General features: G+C 32.9%; 1 protein-coding gene across 5 annotated transcripts; it reads right to left on the bottom strand.

Moving 5' to 3' along the window:
- Positions 1–480: 480 nt before the first annotated feature.
- On the bottom strand, positions 481–14,982 carry TMEM267 (transmembrane protein 267). 5 transcript variants are annotated; one of them, XM_074282571.1, is made up of 5 exons: positions 13,660–14,118; positions 11,636–11,702; positions 10,885–11,001; positions 8,337–8,724; positions 481–2,620 (listed from the first exon to the last, which is right to left on the bottom strand). In XM_074282571.1, the coding sequence occupies exons 4-5, from the start codon at positions 8,646–8,648 to the stop codon at positions 2,288–2,290; spliced, it is 645 nt and encodes a 214-aa protein (XP_074138672.1). In that variant the 5' UTR covers positions 8,649–8,724; positions 10,885–11,001; positions 11,636–11,702; positions 13,660–14,118; the 3' UTR covers positions 481–2,287. The 5 variants fall into 5 exon arrangements, with proteins under 5 accessions (XP_074138672.1, XP_074138668.1, XP_074138670.1 ...); XM_074282567.1 differs by lacking the exons at positions 11,636–11,702; positions 13,660–14,118 and adding an exon at positions 14,134–14,978; XM_074282569.1 differs by lacking the exon at positions 11,636–11,702.
- Between the last annotated feature and the right edge of the window lie 715 nt (positions 14,983–15,697).

Genomic DNA, 15,697 nt, shown 5'->3' with positions numbered 1-15,697 from the left:
GCAAAAATGAATAACATGGATAAAGGAAAGCAATAGGTGAAAAGAAGTCCAGATATATCTTAGTAATAAAAGGAGGACACTATTAGAGCAAAGTTATTACCTGAGAATGTTTAAAAGTAATTGATACATTCAGGCAGACAAAGCACAACTCCAGCTCTTTAAATAGAATATTGTTATAGTAGTAATGGCACAAAAATGGATCACTGGGTTCTAATATATAGCCACACAATGGAGTTCAAAGTAGCATTCGAGTTTAAGAGATAACACAATTAGAAAAACAATTGCCCTATGTCTAACCTGCAAGAGGTCATAACTACAGTTTCCAGAGTGATTAAATGAAGAGACTATGTTGGAGAGAGAAATCAACCCCAATCCGCTTTTAATTAGTAAAATTAAGTCACTTATAGTACCATTTTCAAAGTTATTCCCCTCTGCCCAATTAATTTAAGAAATAAAAAAGAAACAAATGCCAATGTAATATTCTTTAATGACATCCTGTATTTTGATTAAATTCCAACCTGGTTTGAAGAAAAAAAATTATGAAGCATTTTAAAACTTGATTAAAAAGAAAGTAAACAAGAGAATAATACTTCTTTGATTAATTAATTTTTAAAAATTGGTTATTTTTCCTATTTGGAAACAAAAAGATAATAAAGTGTGTCCTTTTTCATTGATGGACTTGAATGAATTAATCAGAGCATGGATAGAACTTAATGACAATTTACTGAACATCAATTCAGTGTGATATAAAAAAAAAATCTCTTTTTTCTCAACTAGGCTTCATGAATCATTCATAATTTCTCACAGATTAAGTAAGGCACACATCATTATTGGCATCATAGTTCACATCCGTAAGAAAATATAAATAACATATGAAGACAATGGATTTTGTGTGCAGTAAAATACATCATGTGACCCTGAATACACTGATCTTCAGAAAGGTAGCTTTAAACTGTATGTAAATCCAAGAGTTATAACTGTTCATTTCTTCTCTAAACTAGGCCAATTTAACAGACATTGATTTAAAGGAATATAGCAAAAATTAAGTTTCCTTAAATTAGCTTATTTGGGGAAAAGTTATACTTTTCCTTTTAAATAGTAAGCAATTTAATTCTTTTTAATCATTTGACTGATATATTATTTTTTGACAGAGTATATAAACAAACTGATGGCAATTGGAATAATCTTAGTGGCATATATGTATATCCTATATTTGATATTACATTATTAGTGGTTATGTTTATAGATCAAAGGTCAGTTGAAGCTCCACTGACATAACCAAAAAATCCATTTAATTATTATTCTGTAAATAATGTAGACAGATTCATATCTAGTAGTAGTAGTAGTAGTATCTTAAAAATAAAACAAAACCAAACAAAAAAAAACAGATAAAATCTCAATGCATGGGATTCATGGGCAAAACTTCTAGATAGAAGACACTTTGATAAAATATTATTATAAGCATTATATTATAGTTAATACTTTATTGTAGTGGGAATGTATTTCCTGAAATAGTAAATTTGTTCTAACATTAGATAATAAATTCCACCACCAAACCATTTGATGCCCAACCACCAAACTACTCTCAATACTCTATTTAGATAAATTAATTCTGTCTTAAATTAACTATTAGCACCTGGCAAGTTGTATTTTCAGGCTAGATAAAAATTCAAAATAAATACTAGCAATCATTTTTATATATGAATAGCATTCAACTTTAGTTATTTCAGTGCTTCAAGATTCACAGGAGTTAAGCAGCTCAACATAATGTTAGCTCTCTAGAACTTGGGCAACCTAAATCTTGAGCTTCTTTTCAGAAGGAAATAGGCTGCTCAAAAGTATATTATACTCCAAAACTTCAATTCAATTCAACTCAACAAATATGGATGATTGCTTGTAAATGGCCCCTTAAAATATTTTTTTGGAAACAATCATGATCTCAATAATAAACAAAACTAAAACCCAAAATGCTGATGGTGAAACAAGAAAAACTGAATAAAGGTATTAAAAAATCTGAGTTAGAAGAAATGAAACAATTTTTGCACACACACATATATATATACATATATATACATGTATATATATATATATGACTAAAACTGCATACGTGACATTCTTATTAAAATAATTTTGTTTACCATGCAAAACAATTCTATAAGCAAAGAAACTAAATATTAGAACTACAATTGCTGCAGAAGTGACATGTATTTAAAAATTCACTTCAATGATGAGTACATTCAATGATTACTTTTAAACAGTGTTCTCCAAAAGTTGTCACCTAGTTCCCTTAAACATCGATATGAATTTCATGTTTTATAGACATCTCTCTGGTTCCTGCTAAATACATAATGAATGAACTTAAGTGAGGTAAAGATGCTGTGATTGTCACATAGAGCCAATATGGCAGGGGAGAAGTTTTTCCAAAAGGGCAAATCCATAAACCATGACGAATTCCATCCCGAACATGGTGAGAAGTCCAAGAAATAAATAACATCCAGGGAAGAAAGCACCATGAATCTTTGAGCTGGAAAAGGTGCATAATCAACTTTAGTGCCACTACCACAATAGGTATCAGAGTAGAACAGTGGAGAAAAGGCCTATGTGGTAGGTTCAAAGCAGCCTGGGGGGGAAAGAAAAAGAAATATCAAGTATTGTTTCTATGTGGGAAGTTTTTTTTTTTTTTTTTTTTTTTTTTTTTTTAAGATATTTATTGGTTATTTTCCAGTTTTTTTGATTGAAGTAGCAAGTAAAATTTTTCTCTATTGGCTTCATTCCAATACATGAATCAAAACAACTATATACAAAATAAAGGTAGGTGATATGTATAATGGGAGCTATTTTCTTACTTAAATAATCAGATTTGAGGAACTCTCCCCTTTATTTTGTGTCAACACAAAGCAGGGAATCAAATATTATAAAACATTAGCAAAATGATTATATTATCACTTTATTTTTCCTCTAAGTTGCTAGAACCATGTAGCAATATCATGCACATTTCTCCAATATTTCAAATTATCTGTAATTTTATTAGTGTGGGTACTCTTTCCATTAATGGAGATTAAAATCTTACCACCCATTAGGAGATTGGTGTCATGGGTTGCTAACACAAAAAAGGAAAAGAAAATCAGTTTGCTGTCTAACTTTAACCTGGGTCCATACTTTCACACCTTTCCAATCTGCTAACTTCAAAAGCTTATATTGAGTTGGCATAAACAAGTTACTATATTATACTTAGAACAAACATGCTCTTGTTCCTAAATAAAAATAAATAATCTGAACAGCTAGGAAGAACAGATGCAATAACTTAAATAACCTGAACAGTTAGGAAGAACAGATGCATCTGTGGTAAGGTACTGATTATGGAATCAAAAAGACCAGAATTATTTTAAAAAAAATCTTCATGTCTCAGTTTTCTCTATAAAATGTTGATAATAATAGAACCTACCTTTCAGGACTGTTGTGAGAATCAAATGAGATATTTGTAAAGTGCCTACAGTGCCTAGAACATAATAAGCACTATATAAATGCTAGCAATTACTACTACTATTACTATTAACAGATAATTAACACAGTAGAACTATTTTGCAAATAAGTTGCTCTGATCATCCCATAATAAAGTAGAATTCAATTTTTTACAGTAGAAAATTATTTAAATCTTGGCAGAATGTCATAGGTACATAAACAGATTCTAAAACATGTATCTCTGAATTGAGCTTTTCTATAGAAATTAATTCATTATTTTTATATACAGAGAGCAGAAACTCTAAACTTTTTTTAAATCAAAGGACCTCTTTATATTCTTACAAATTATTGAGGCCCCCAAAAGAGATTTTATGTGGATTATTGCAATATTTAAAATATTAGAAGTTTACATTGATGCCATATTAAACTAATAACTAATTTTTAAAAAGCAATAATAAGCCTATTATATGTGAACACAAGTAGCATTAAAAACAACAACAACAACTGTATTTCCAAAATGAAAAAAAAAATGAGAAAATGGCATTGTTTTACACATTTTTTCAAATCTCTTTAATGGCTAGTTTAATAAAAAACATTTGGATTCCCACATCTGCTTCTGCATTTCATCTGTTGCAATATGTTTTTGTGTTGAAGTACCTGAAGAAAATCTGTCCTCACAGAGATGTGTATTTGGAAAAGGAAAAAGTAGTTTAATAAGTAAATAACACTTTAATATTATTATAAAAATAGTTTTGACCATGAAAATCCTTTTAAATCCTTGGGGACTTCCTGAGATCCTGGGACCATATTTTGAGAACTAATGATTTACAGCATGAAAGATATAATTAAAAATTCTAGTTTAAAACACATACAAATAGTGATATCATTTTACTTGTCTTCTCAAAGTTTAGGTAAAGACTGGAGAGAGGGAGAAAATTTGGAACTCAAAAAAAAATTTTAAATGAATGTTAAAAAAAAAAAAAAAGTATTTATTTGCTGAGGCAATTGAGGTTAAGTGACTTGCCCAGTGTCACACAGCTAGGAAGAACTGTTAAGTGTCTGAGGTCACATTTGAACTCAGGTCCTTCTGACTTCAGGGCTGATGCTCTACCCACTGCACCAACTAGCTGCCCCAAGATCAATTTTAAAAATACATATGTATATATATAAATACGGACTCATAGGACTAAATGGGAGATTTTATTTCCAATGGGAAGAAAAAGTAATCCTTAGTGTAAGAATAAATAAAAAATCTGGGCCAATTATATGTGACTATTTATAGAATCATAGGGTTATGTTGGACATTTCAACTACTCTATTCAACCACAATTCTATCAACTACTTACTTGTTGATACTATGCTATACCATACAACTACAACAACTAGCCAGAGATGGCAATTTTCTATATTTAAAATTTGTTGTTATTGACTAGCCCTTCATTTTATTTATTATTATTTTTTTATATTTGAATAGTTTTTATTTACCAGATATATGCATGGGTAATTTTACAACATTGACAATTGCCAAACCTTTTGTTCTAATTTTTCCCCTCCTTCCCTGTCCCCCCAGATGGCAGGTTGACCAATACATGATAAATATGTTAAAGTATAAATTAAATACAATGTATGTATACATGTCCAAACAGTTGTTTTGCTGTACAAAAAGAATCGGACTTTGAAATAGTGTACGATTAGTCTGTGAAGGAAATCCAAAATGCAGACGGACAAAATTAGAGGGATTGTAGCCCTTCATTTTAAATGCTGCATGCTAATTAACAGGGTATAAAAAAAAATAACAAGGAACTTATTCCAGGTTTCTTGCTAGAATATTAATATACAATTTGTTTATAGACAAATTATGAGTAATTGCAGATTGCTGCAAAAATAAACATGAAGACCATTACTCAAAAACAACCAAAAAAAAAATTCGCTAATATTTATTACTGATGAACTATGCCATCTACTGGTAAATGCAAAAGAAATTATTTTCAATATTCTACTCTGGAACTGAAGGACTTGTATAGTATTTAACCTGATGAAAGCTACCTGCTAGATGAATCGTGGCTTTATGATGGTTTTAAACAAAACAAAACAAAACAAAAAAACAACTTAAAAAAAAAAAAACTAAACCAACATTTGAATATTTGCTTGGTGTAATGTATCAGGGATCACAGGGATCACAAATTAAAAATAATTTCTGAAACATGTAATTGTTGACAGATTTGACAAAGAATTGACAGAGTAACTTCTATCTTATTACTTTTTTTTTTTTTTTTTTTTTTGAGGCTGGGGTTAAGTGACTTGCCCAGGGTCACATAGCTAGGAAGTGTAAGTCTCTGAGACCACATTTGAACTTGGGTCCTCCTGAATTCAAGGCTGGTGCTCTATCCACTGCGCCACCTAGCTGCCCCTATCATATTACTTAAAAAAAAAAATCCCCGTCATCTCTATCAGTCTTTGAAATATATTATAAATTGGCTATCATCAAAATAAGTATTAGACAAAAAAATAGAGAAAGAAATCTGTGAGACAGAACAAAGATATCAAATAGTTAACCAAATGTATATAAAAGATTAGTCTTTGATAACTTAAAAAAAAGATTGAAGAATTTATTATTAACAATTATCTCTAAAAATTTGTTAATAACTTATTTTAAAAATGTGTTTAGATACATCTTTTGTTTCACATGTTAGTGAATTTTAGCTGGATAATAGACAACTTTTTTTTTAAACTATAAAAAGCATAAGAGAAAATGGAGCAACATATGCAAAGGACATTTTTTTTTCTATTAAACAAAAAGAAGAAATTATTGAAGGCAAAATGGAGGTCCTTAAAAATTTGAATAAACAATTTACAATAAAAGCAAAATAATCAAAAGAAAAACAGATTGTCTATTTATATAAACTCTAACAAATGAAAATGACATCTAAAATATATAGAAAGGTGTCAAAATTTGCAAAAGTAATTAACTCCAAGTCCAAGTTGGATACTCAAAGATATAAGCAGACAATTTTTAAGAAGAAACACAAAATGAAAAACATCATTTAAAAAAAATTCAATCTCACTAATAACCAAAGCTATTCATATGGAGAGGTAAATGTCAAGAATTTCAAAGAGAAATAATGAAAAAAACCAAGAATGATGGGGGCCTGAAAATGTCATATTTCAATTTATACTACAAAATAATAATTATCAAAAGTCTTTGGGAACTGGTTAAAAGCAGGAAAAATACATTAGTTCTATGACACCCAGAAACAATACAACATAGTATTATTGTGTTTGAGAAGTCCAAAGATGTCAATTACTAAGGTTAGGGTTTAAAAGATGCTGGGATAACTTGAAAGCAATCTGGCAGAAATTAGTCTTAGACCAACATATTATCCTATATACAACAATAAACTTCAAATGGATATATAATTTTATTACAGAAAAATGAAGAGAAGAGATATTTTTAACAGTTTTTTCTAGGGACAGAATTCTTACATTACAAAGAACATAAGTGATCATAGAACAAAGAATGAGCAATCTGAATTACATTATTAAAAATGAAAAGCTTCTACACCAGCAAAATTAGAATCAGAAAGGGAATGATACAGAAAAAAAAAACAACTTCACAATAAATTTCTGATATATCTGGAATTTATATAAATATAGAAAACAAGAGCCACTCCCCAATAGATAAAGGGTAAAAGAACATGAACAGAGTTTTCAAATGGAAAAAATCAAAATAATATGAAAAATAACCATATATTTAAAAAGCTCCCAATCAATAATATGAGAAATGAAAACTCTTACAACACTTAGAAGACAAATACAACAAAAGAAGAAAATAGATGTTAGAAGAGTTTTGGAAAGGCAGACAAAGTAACAGATTGCTTTAGAATAATTAATTTTCCCATCATTACTGAAATTAATTTGGAGCACTACCCAAAAGTTACTTCACTGAATGTACATATCTTTTGACCCACATACACTAGTATTTTGTATATACTCAAAAACTGAGAGAAATGACCCATTTAGTACAAAAAGGATTTTTAGCAATACTTTTTGTTGTAGCAAAGACTGACTAGGAGAACAGTTGAACAAATTGTGATATGTGAATGTAACTGAATATCACTGCATTATAAGAAATTATAACTATGACAATTTCTGAGAATCTTAAGAATGTCTATTGCAGAGAAAAATGATCAGAAACAGAACTATTTACAAGATGATCCTAGTACTGTCAAAGATAACTGAAAGTTTTCAGAACTCTGAACAATGCAATGATCAAGATTTTAAAAGACTGAAGATAAAATACACTTTCCTTCCTTTAGAAGAACAGGGATAGACTTAAAGCTTAAAATGATATATATTTTTTCAGACAAGGTCAATATATTAATTCTATTTGATTTGTTTCTCTCTACTTTATTGTTATGGAGGAAGGCTTCTGTTTAGGAGGGGAGTGTTAGTTGGTAGTGATAGAAATGAAAGAAAGAAAACAGCATTAATAAAATGTTTAAAAATATACAAAAGAATCTATAGAAGAAATTCAAAAGTAAACACAAACAAGTTGATTTTATTACTCTCTTATTAGTGTAGTGTATGTAACAAGCTTACAATTTTATATTCTGTCTCTACTTTGCTCCTCGTGTAACCAAATGTTTGTTGACTAAGTTTATAATAAAGTAAATGATAAGGTAGGATTTAAAAAACAATTCTTTATATATTTTGGGCTTTTACATATGCTATGTAGTAACAGTTTTTATAACTTCATGTCATTAATATAAAGTAACAAAAAAAAAAGATACGTGTTAAATTTTTAAGAACTGATGGGAAGAATATTTGGCTGAGATTATTTGGAAAAACAACAAGAAAATGAAATTGTTTCTTACCTTTAAAGATAGAGATCCAGCTAGAAAAAAGTGGTCCACATCAATAAAAGAGGCTAGAAATCCAGCCAAAATTATTTCTCCAAAATCACTCTTCTTCTTGAATCCAATTACTATTGCCCATGACCACATTCCAATTAAACCATGCACTGCATTATCAGAGAGGGCTCTAAGCCAGTCACTTTGCTGAATGGAAGAAAACTGAAAAAGTCTGTCTGCTACAAAGCAGAATAAACCTAAACCAAGGCTAGAAATAACAGATAGAGTGCTAAATGTCTGGAGGAGAGCAAAGGTCTTTTCCGTCTCAGTTGCCATCACAATTGAAATGTTGCTGTATTTTAAATGCCATCAGAGAACTTATAGTCTATTGTAGTTTACATACTCACATATCCTGTAACAGAATGTATAAAACAATCATGATTAAGATTTGATCCAATATTCACTACTTACACATAAGATAATATTACTAGGTTAATATCATATGTGAGAGAGGCAACATGGAATATAATAGAGGGCCTGTTCTGGGAGCTAAGAGGCCCTGGGTTCAAATTCTGTCTCTGACACATAGTGGCTATAAGACCCTGAATATTTTTTTAATCTTAAAAATTTAATTTTAAACTTAATCTTTCAGCGTCTTCAGGAAATATTCTAAGACTTATATACTGCATGGTTGTTGTTGGTATGCATTGATAAAGGCAATGTCCTCACTGAAGCTCCTTTTACCAATGAAATTACAGGTCCATTAAAAATATTCACATATATGAAATATATACACCTATTATGAGCCTCTCTATTGCCCTCTGAATTATACTTAATTTTATTTTTCAAAGATATTATATATATTCTATATTTTACTGTCATATAACAATACTGATAAATACTAAACAGATCTGTTTTTACTTTCCTGGAAAATTCAGGATTAATAGAGAAGATTTATAATTACTGGAAGGTAATCTAACCTATCCTACTCCTTCCTTCTTTCAACTCCCAAATTTTCAACAGGCTTTACATATTCATATCTTTATCTATATATCTATAAACATAGATATATAGATAGATATAGATAGATTATAGATATAGATAGATAGATAACATATCTTCATCCAGCTGGCCTTTCTTGTGTGAATTAAGAGACCAAATGACTATAAATATGATTAATTTTCTAAAGGTACACAGAACTATTAGTCCCAGCATGCAGAGTTTAGGAAGGGCACTGAGAGTAACATACTTATGAGACATTCTTACAAAAAGCCAGCACAGTATAGTGAATAGGGGTGGAAGAAGGGAAGGCAATAAGTGTTTATATACTGCCTACTAAGTGAAAGGAATTGTTGTGCTAAGTGCTTTTATTTTTTTAAACAAATACCTCATTTGATCTTCTCACCAATCATAAAAGATGGATGCTATTTATTGTCTCTATTTTTAAAGCTGAGGAAAGTAAGGCAAACAGAAGTTAAGTTGGTAAGTGTCTGAGGCTGAATTTGAACTCGGGTCTTCCAACTTGAGGCCCAGGATTTTATCCATTGAATGACTAGGGTACTAAATTTAGAATCAGAAGAATCTAGGTTTGATCTTGCCTCTTCATATGTCATCTATGTGACACAAATACTTATGATAAAAACTATTTAACTTCTGAGACTTTAGTTTCATTATCTACAGAGTGACAATATAAATTAAATTAACTTACTGAAGAGTAATAATACCTGAGTATATAAAATATTTTGTAAAATTTAAGGTACTACATAAATATCCTTGGTGTAGGCTCCTATTTTCAAATACCATTAACTTAGGTTAAATATTGACAAAGGACTTGTGCATACTTTGAAGATTAATTCATTCTTTGCTTAAAAACCTTAGAGTTAATCATTTCTTCAGATTATGCCCCTGGCTTTTACTTCAAATTAAATCAGTGTAATATATGTTGTTAATATAACTAAATTTGAAATATGAATGCATAATGAAACCAGGAAATACATACAAGTTCCATTGCATATATGGAAAGTTCATGATACTTTCAAATGGGTATCAGAGCTTTAACTACAAAATTTTTTCACCAGAGACAAAAACATTTTGGGGAATGGGAGAAGGTGGTGGCAATAATATCACAGAGGACAGTCTTCTAAAGGAGAGTTGTATCAGGAGATAAGGCAGTTTAGTTCAAGTGTCTTAACTTGTGTCTAGAGGAGTGCTCTCAAAGAAAAGGAAGAAGGGTCAGAGAGGAAGAAGGAAATCAGGGATTTTATGGTGATGGGACCCTGAGAATGGTAAATAGGAACAGTGAAGGGAACAGGGTCTTGTCAGGTAGCATAAGCCAGCACAGAACCATGAGATTTGGGGAGAGAAGTGTCTACATCTTCAGGAGAAGAAATTTTCCTCCATATTAGTGACCAGAGGCAAAACCTCAGTTACTCAATCCTAGTTAGATCTGTAATTTAGACAAGCAATTTTAAAAAAATTTGATAAATTTGTAAAATAATTTCACAAATCTTTTTCATCTCATTTTCTTTTTACTATCAACTATTTAACAAACTACAAAACTTATCATACTAACCTTATATATGTGTGAAGGTTGCAGACACCAAAAGGGTCTGGTAGCCGATGTGATGTCATGAGGGCATGAATTAGAACATCATTTACCATAAGAAATTGAGACCCAGTTTAATGGGAACTAAAAACAAAAAAATGCTTCTTTATAAGAACTCAGTGACAGAAGATATCTGATATCTGTGTTTTATATATGGAGATAGAAATAGCTTTTCCTTGCTTACATTAGCTTTCTACAATGATTTTTGTTGGCTGTCAGTAAGGTGAACAGAAATTCTAAGTACCTTTAGTTGGACTGGTTAGAGACTGGCATTATTATTATTATTATTCTAATAACATAGGAATTACCAAAAAAATTACAAAAAAAAAAAAAAAAAAAAAAGGGAAGTTATCTTCCTTTTGCCCCAACTTTCCCTTCATGGATGGGATAAGAAAAGTGAAGGATACTAGGAAATTAGGGGAGAGATCTGAACACTTTATACTTGTCAGAAAGTGTGAAATTACAGCTGTCAAAAAAAGAAGACACATTAACTACTTATTAAGTATCTACTCTCTGTGATGTGCTATTAGTAGTTCACAGAGAAAATTAAGGCAAAGCTTGGGCCTTTAAGTACCTTATAATCTAAAAGCAGTATTTAGTGTATAAATGTATATACACATGTACATACATGAATAGTATTTAACATATATATATATATGTATATACACACACATACATGCATAATGATAACTTGATTTTTAGTGTTGAGAAAATTTACCTATTCAACCCCATTCCTGTCTTTTCTCTTTGAAATGGTTACTGGCTTAGACAGTCTTTCTGTGGCTCTGAAAAACCCAGAGAAAAGTGTTGTAGTAAATTTACATGAGCCAAAATCTCTGACCTATTAACCAAAGGATCAAGCATGATAATCTTATGTATTTTTTAAAAGACCATTTATTCAAGAATCTTAAAATTTTTTCCAAAGTACCAATGTAGGCAAAAAGAGAAATTATGGCTAGGGAATTTTCCTTAATATAGCTAATCATTAACTATAAAATAGTAAAAACAAATTAATTGGTTTTATTTTCATAGAATTATAAAGCCAGAGATTTTTAAAAAATCCTTATGGTTGATCTGAATTCCGATTTCTAATGAATTTAACTTGTCTGATTTTGGGGGATATGTGTTTCTCTGAAAAACAAGATTAATACACATTTCCTCTACCATGAATTAATCTTGTCTTTTTCACATTAGTCCAGCAATACATTTTTTCTCCTCCTAGTCTTTATCATGCTTTTCCTCTCTTTTCCTGTTTTACCTCTTTATAATTACCCTCTAGCTGATCCCATTGGCTACCATAAGTTAAAATATCAACACTATGCAGATGAATTTAAGATGCACTCTTAAATCACTGTTGAATATCTCCACTAGGATTTCCCATCAGCATCTCAATTTAAATGTTTAAAATGGAATTTCCTTGATAAAACTGCCCCTCCACATTTTCCTAATTCTGTTGAGGCTATTACCATCCTTCTGGTCATTCTAGTTCATTTCATCAAGGATATCCATTAACACTTTTTTTTCATTGATATCCTGACTCAAACAGTTTTTTCCACTCTGAGTCAATTACCACCCTACTTCAAACTTCATTATCCTTTTTTTTCTGGACTGATAGAATAGTCTCCAATTTGTTTTCCTGCTTTTAAATACTCTTTCTCCTTTCCAATTCATTCACATTACTGCCCAAAAAATCCTAAAGTAAAAATCCAATCATATCATATAACTACGCATGAATAGCTTCCTATTATTTCTAGAATAAAAGGCAAATTATCCAGCTTGGCATTGAAGATCCTCCAATCTGGCTCTAGCTTTCTTTCCCATTTTTATTTCAATTATTCCTCTTCACTCTACTTTCTGTTCAAACCAATCAACATTTTTTTCCTAATGAAAAATTACTTTGTACTTATTTAAACATTACAGCTCTCAACAGAATATAAGCCTTTTGAAGGAAGGCAGCATAGTACAGTGTCAGTACAGGACATTCAGCCTGAGGATCAAAAATGCACCCCTGACACTTATTACTTGTGTGACCTTGGGCAAGTCACCTAAGCTCCCAAGGCCTCAGTTGCCTTCTCTGTAAAATGAAGGGGCTGGGCTAGTGGTTTTTGAGGTCCCTCAGTTCTAGAGAATCTATAATGCTATTGGTTTTTTTTTTTCTTTGCTTCTCCAGTTTGCAAGAGTATTTAGTATATCAGAGGTGCTTAATAATTGGTGAACTGAAGTTTATAAATATCTTTTTCATCAGTTGCTCCCAAAGGAATCTGAAAGAAGGCTTTTTGGATCTAAAAATTTGATAAACATGTTATCTATGTACCTTTACTAAGTTATGCACAGTATCCCAAAAGTCTTAGTGCAGTCAAGCTCGAATAGTTTTAATAGTTTAAAACTGCACAAAAACTTTTGGAACACTCTGTATATATATAAACAGCACAGGGTCAAATACAATCCTTGGGAATTCTAATAGAGAACTCCTTTCAAAATATTCCTGCTAGTCCTAAACTGCTTTCAGCCGATTCCCGTGAGAGTAACTGTTAAAAAGATATTTATAAACTTTGTGATATTTCAGAGTGAAACAAATTCTTAAAGTCAGTCCTTCAGAACAGCAGAAAACTTCGATAACCACGTTTGTTGGTTTGTTTGTTTTTAAAAGCCGGGGGGGTCGGAGGGGGGACACGAGGAAGTGTCAGGACTCAATTAGAATTTGAGCTCCTAGGAGAAAAGAGGACCCGGGGGTTCCCATACCTTGTACTCAGCCAATTAACTTCTGCAGCTTCTCCCGCAGCCTGAGAGGATGAGAGGCAACAGGAGATGGGGGAAGGGGAAAGTTTTCTGAACCCACCCCCCACGAGGCTGGAGGGGGAGGGGGGAAGAGCCAGCACTCTCAAGCTCAGCTTCCTAAGTGCTGGACAGCTCCTGCGGACCTGAGGAGCCCAGCCCACCCGGACCCGAACTGGACCCGACTGCGACCTCCTCCTCGGAGAGGCAGAGCCGAAAGAAGAGGGAAGGCTCAGCTGCCGCACCCCCGCCACAGCCTTGGGGCTTTCCCGCCCTCCCAACCTCGGGAGAGTTTCCGGGACCTCCAGCTCCAATTTCTCCACTGACCCCCAGCCCTCCTTCCGCCTCCCAAGAGCGACCTCCGAGGTCGCCCCAGGCCCATCCAGCTCAAAGTTGACCGTCCGGTAGGAGCCGCCCGCCCTCCCGGCCGCGCCCACCGACCGAATGACTCCGGAGATGTCCGTCCGTCTGTCTGTCCGCGGCCCAGAGTGCGAGAGCAACCTCGAAGGTGCGGAGCCGAACCCGCGGCTCTTCAGCTGCCCACCAACGAGACGTGCGGAGCCCGCTAGAGAAGCTCCCGCTGTAGGCCGACGCTGCGCCGCCCAGGGGCCGACGGGATACCTGGCGAGACTCCAGAGAGGGAGGAGGGAGGTGGTGAGTGAGAAGCAGTGGAGTGGGAGAAAGGGAGACAGAAATAGGGGTAAAGGAGAAGAAGGAAGAGGTAGAGAAAAGGGATAAGTTGAAGAACAGAGGGGTAACGAAGAGAGGAGAGTAAGGGAAAGGAGATGAAAAAGTAAGGGAGAAGGAAGAGAAAGGAAGGAAAAGACTGTCTGGTGGAAAGAACTCTGAGAGCCTATTTTCCAACAAATCCTCCTGTGCCCTTTGGAGAGTTCTTAGCGGCTACAGATTTGACAGTCCATTAGAGCATCTGACTTTTCAGTTGGGGAAATGCTCTCCGAAAATTCATACCAATGAAAGCTTCAAGATGTTATTGGCGGTCTTGGTGTTAAAGTGATCAGGGACACTTTGGGACCGTGATGAAAGTAGCTCTACCGGCTTTATTGTAGTAGGGGATGCTTTGAGGAGAACCTATGAGGCATTGACAAGCAGCATAGTTTTAAGTGCTGCTCGGAATCCCCGGGACAGTCAAAGAAAGGAAAATAAAGTCTCTTTACATTTCTACCTCTTTTAATTTCATCATATGGAATTGTTTTCATTGTTCAACCCTTGCTGCGATATTTTTGGACCCCAATTCTGACATCTCATATGTTAATAACTATTACTACTTAAATGTAATTTACAAATCTGAGCATGTCTAATATGCCTTCACCTAACTCATTGATTAAAAAAAAAAACCAAAAAACAAACAAACAAAAAAAAACAGGTGTAGTCCTCTTCCAAGGTAATTGGATTCATTTAACCAATTCCAAAATTACCTCACTGCATTATCAATCACCTAACCTACATCTTTTCTTGAAATCTAGACTCTTAATATGTTTGTCAGATACATAAACCTTAGTTAATGTGATTTGTATACCAGGAGACCTGATAGCCTAATACTTTCAGGTTATTTTAAAAACGACTTTTCACTTGGTCTGAGCCCTTATTCAGAAAACGACGATTTAATTGTACAGTCCAAAAAGCTTCTCTTTTTTAAGCATCCCAGGCAATCAAATATTTATTTAGCACTATGTACCAGGCAGGTAGTTGACAAAGTGGATAGATTGCACAGCCAGGTCCAGAGTCAGGAACACTTATCTTTCTGATTTCACATCAGGTTTCAGAGACTTACTAGCTAGCTGTGTGACTCTGGGCAAGTCACTTAACCCAATGTGCCTGAAGTTTCCTCATTTGTAAAACAAAACAAAACAAAACAAAAAAAACAAAACAAAAAAAAAACAAACACGTCATTCCCAACATATCTGTTAAGAAAAGCCCAAATGGAGTCACAAAGAGTTGGGCAGGACCGAAAAACAACACTACAAATAAAAACAAAGTCAGTTCC

This window comes from Sminthopsis crassicaudata, chromosome 1 (genome assembly GCF_048593235.1).
Source record: "Sminthopsis crassicaudata isolate SCR6 chromosome 1, ASM4859323v1, whole genome shotgun sequence".
Classification (NCBI taxonomy): Eukaryota; Metazoa; Chordata; class Mammalia; order Dasyuromorphia; family Dasyuridae; genus Sminthopsis; species Sminthopsis crassicaudata.
Note: the sequence above shows the minus strand (reverse complement) of the source record. Positions and strands in the feature narration are given on the sequence as shown.

Coding starts and splice junctions, on each gene's coding strand:
- TMEM267 (XM_074282572.1), bottom strand. CDS start 8,648: ATGGCAACTGAGACGGAAAAGACCTTTGCTCTCCTCCAGACATTTAGC. Junction 2,621..8,336: donor CTGGATCTCTATCTTTAAAG/GTAAGAAACAAT, acceptor TTTCCCCCCCAG/GCTGCTTTGAACCTACCACA.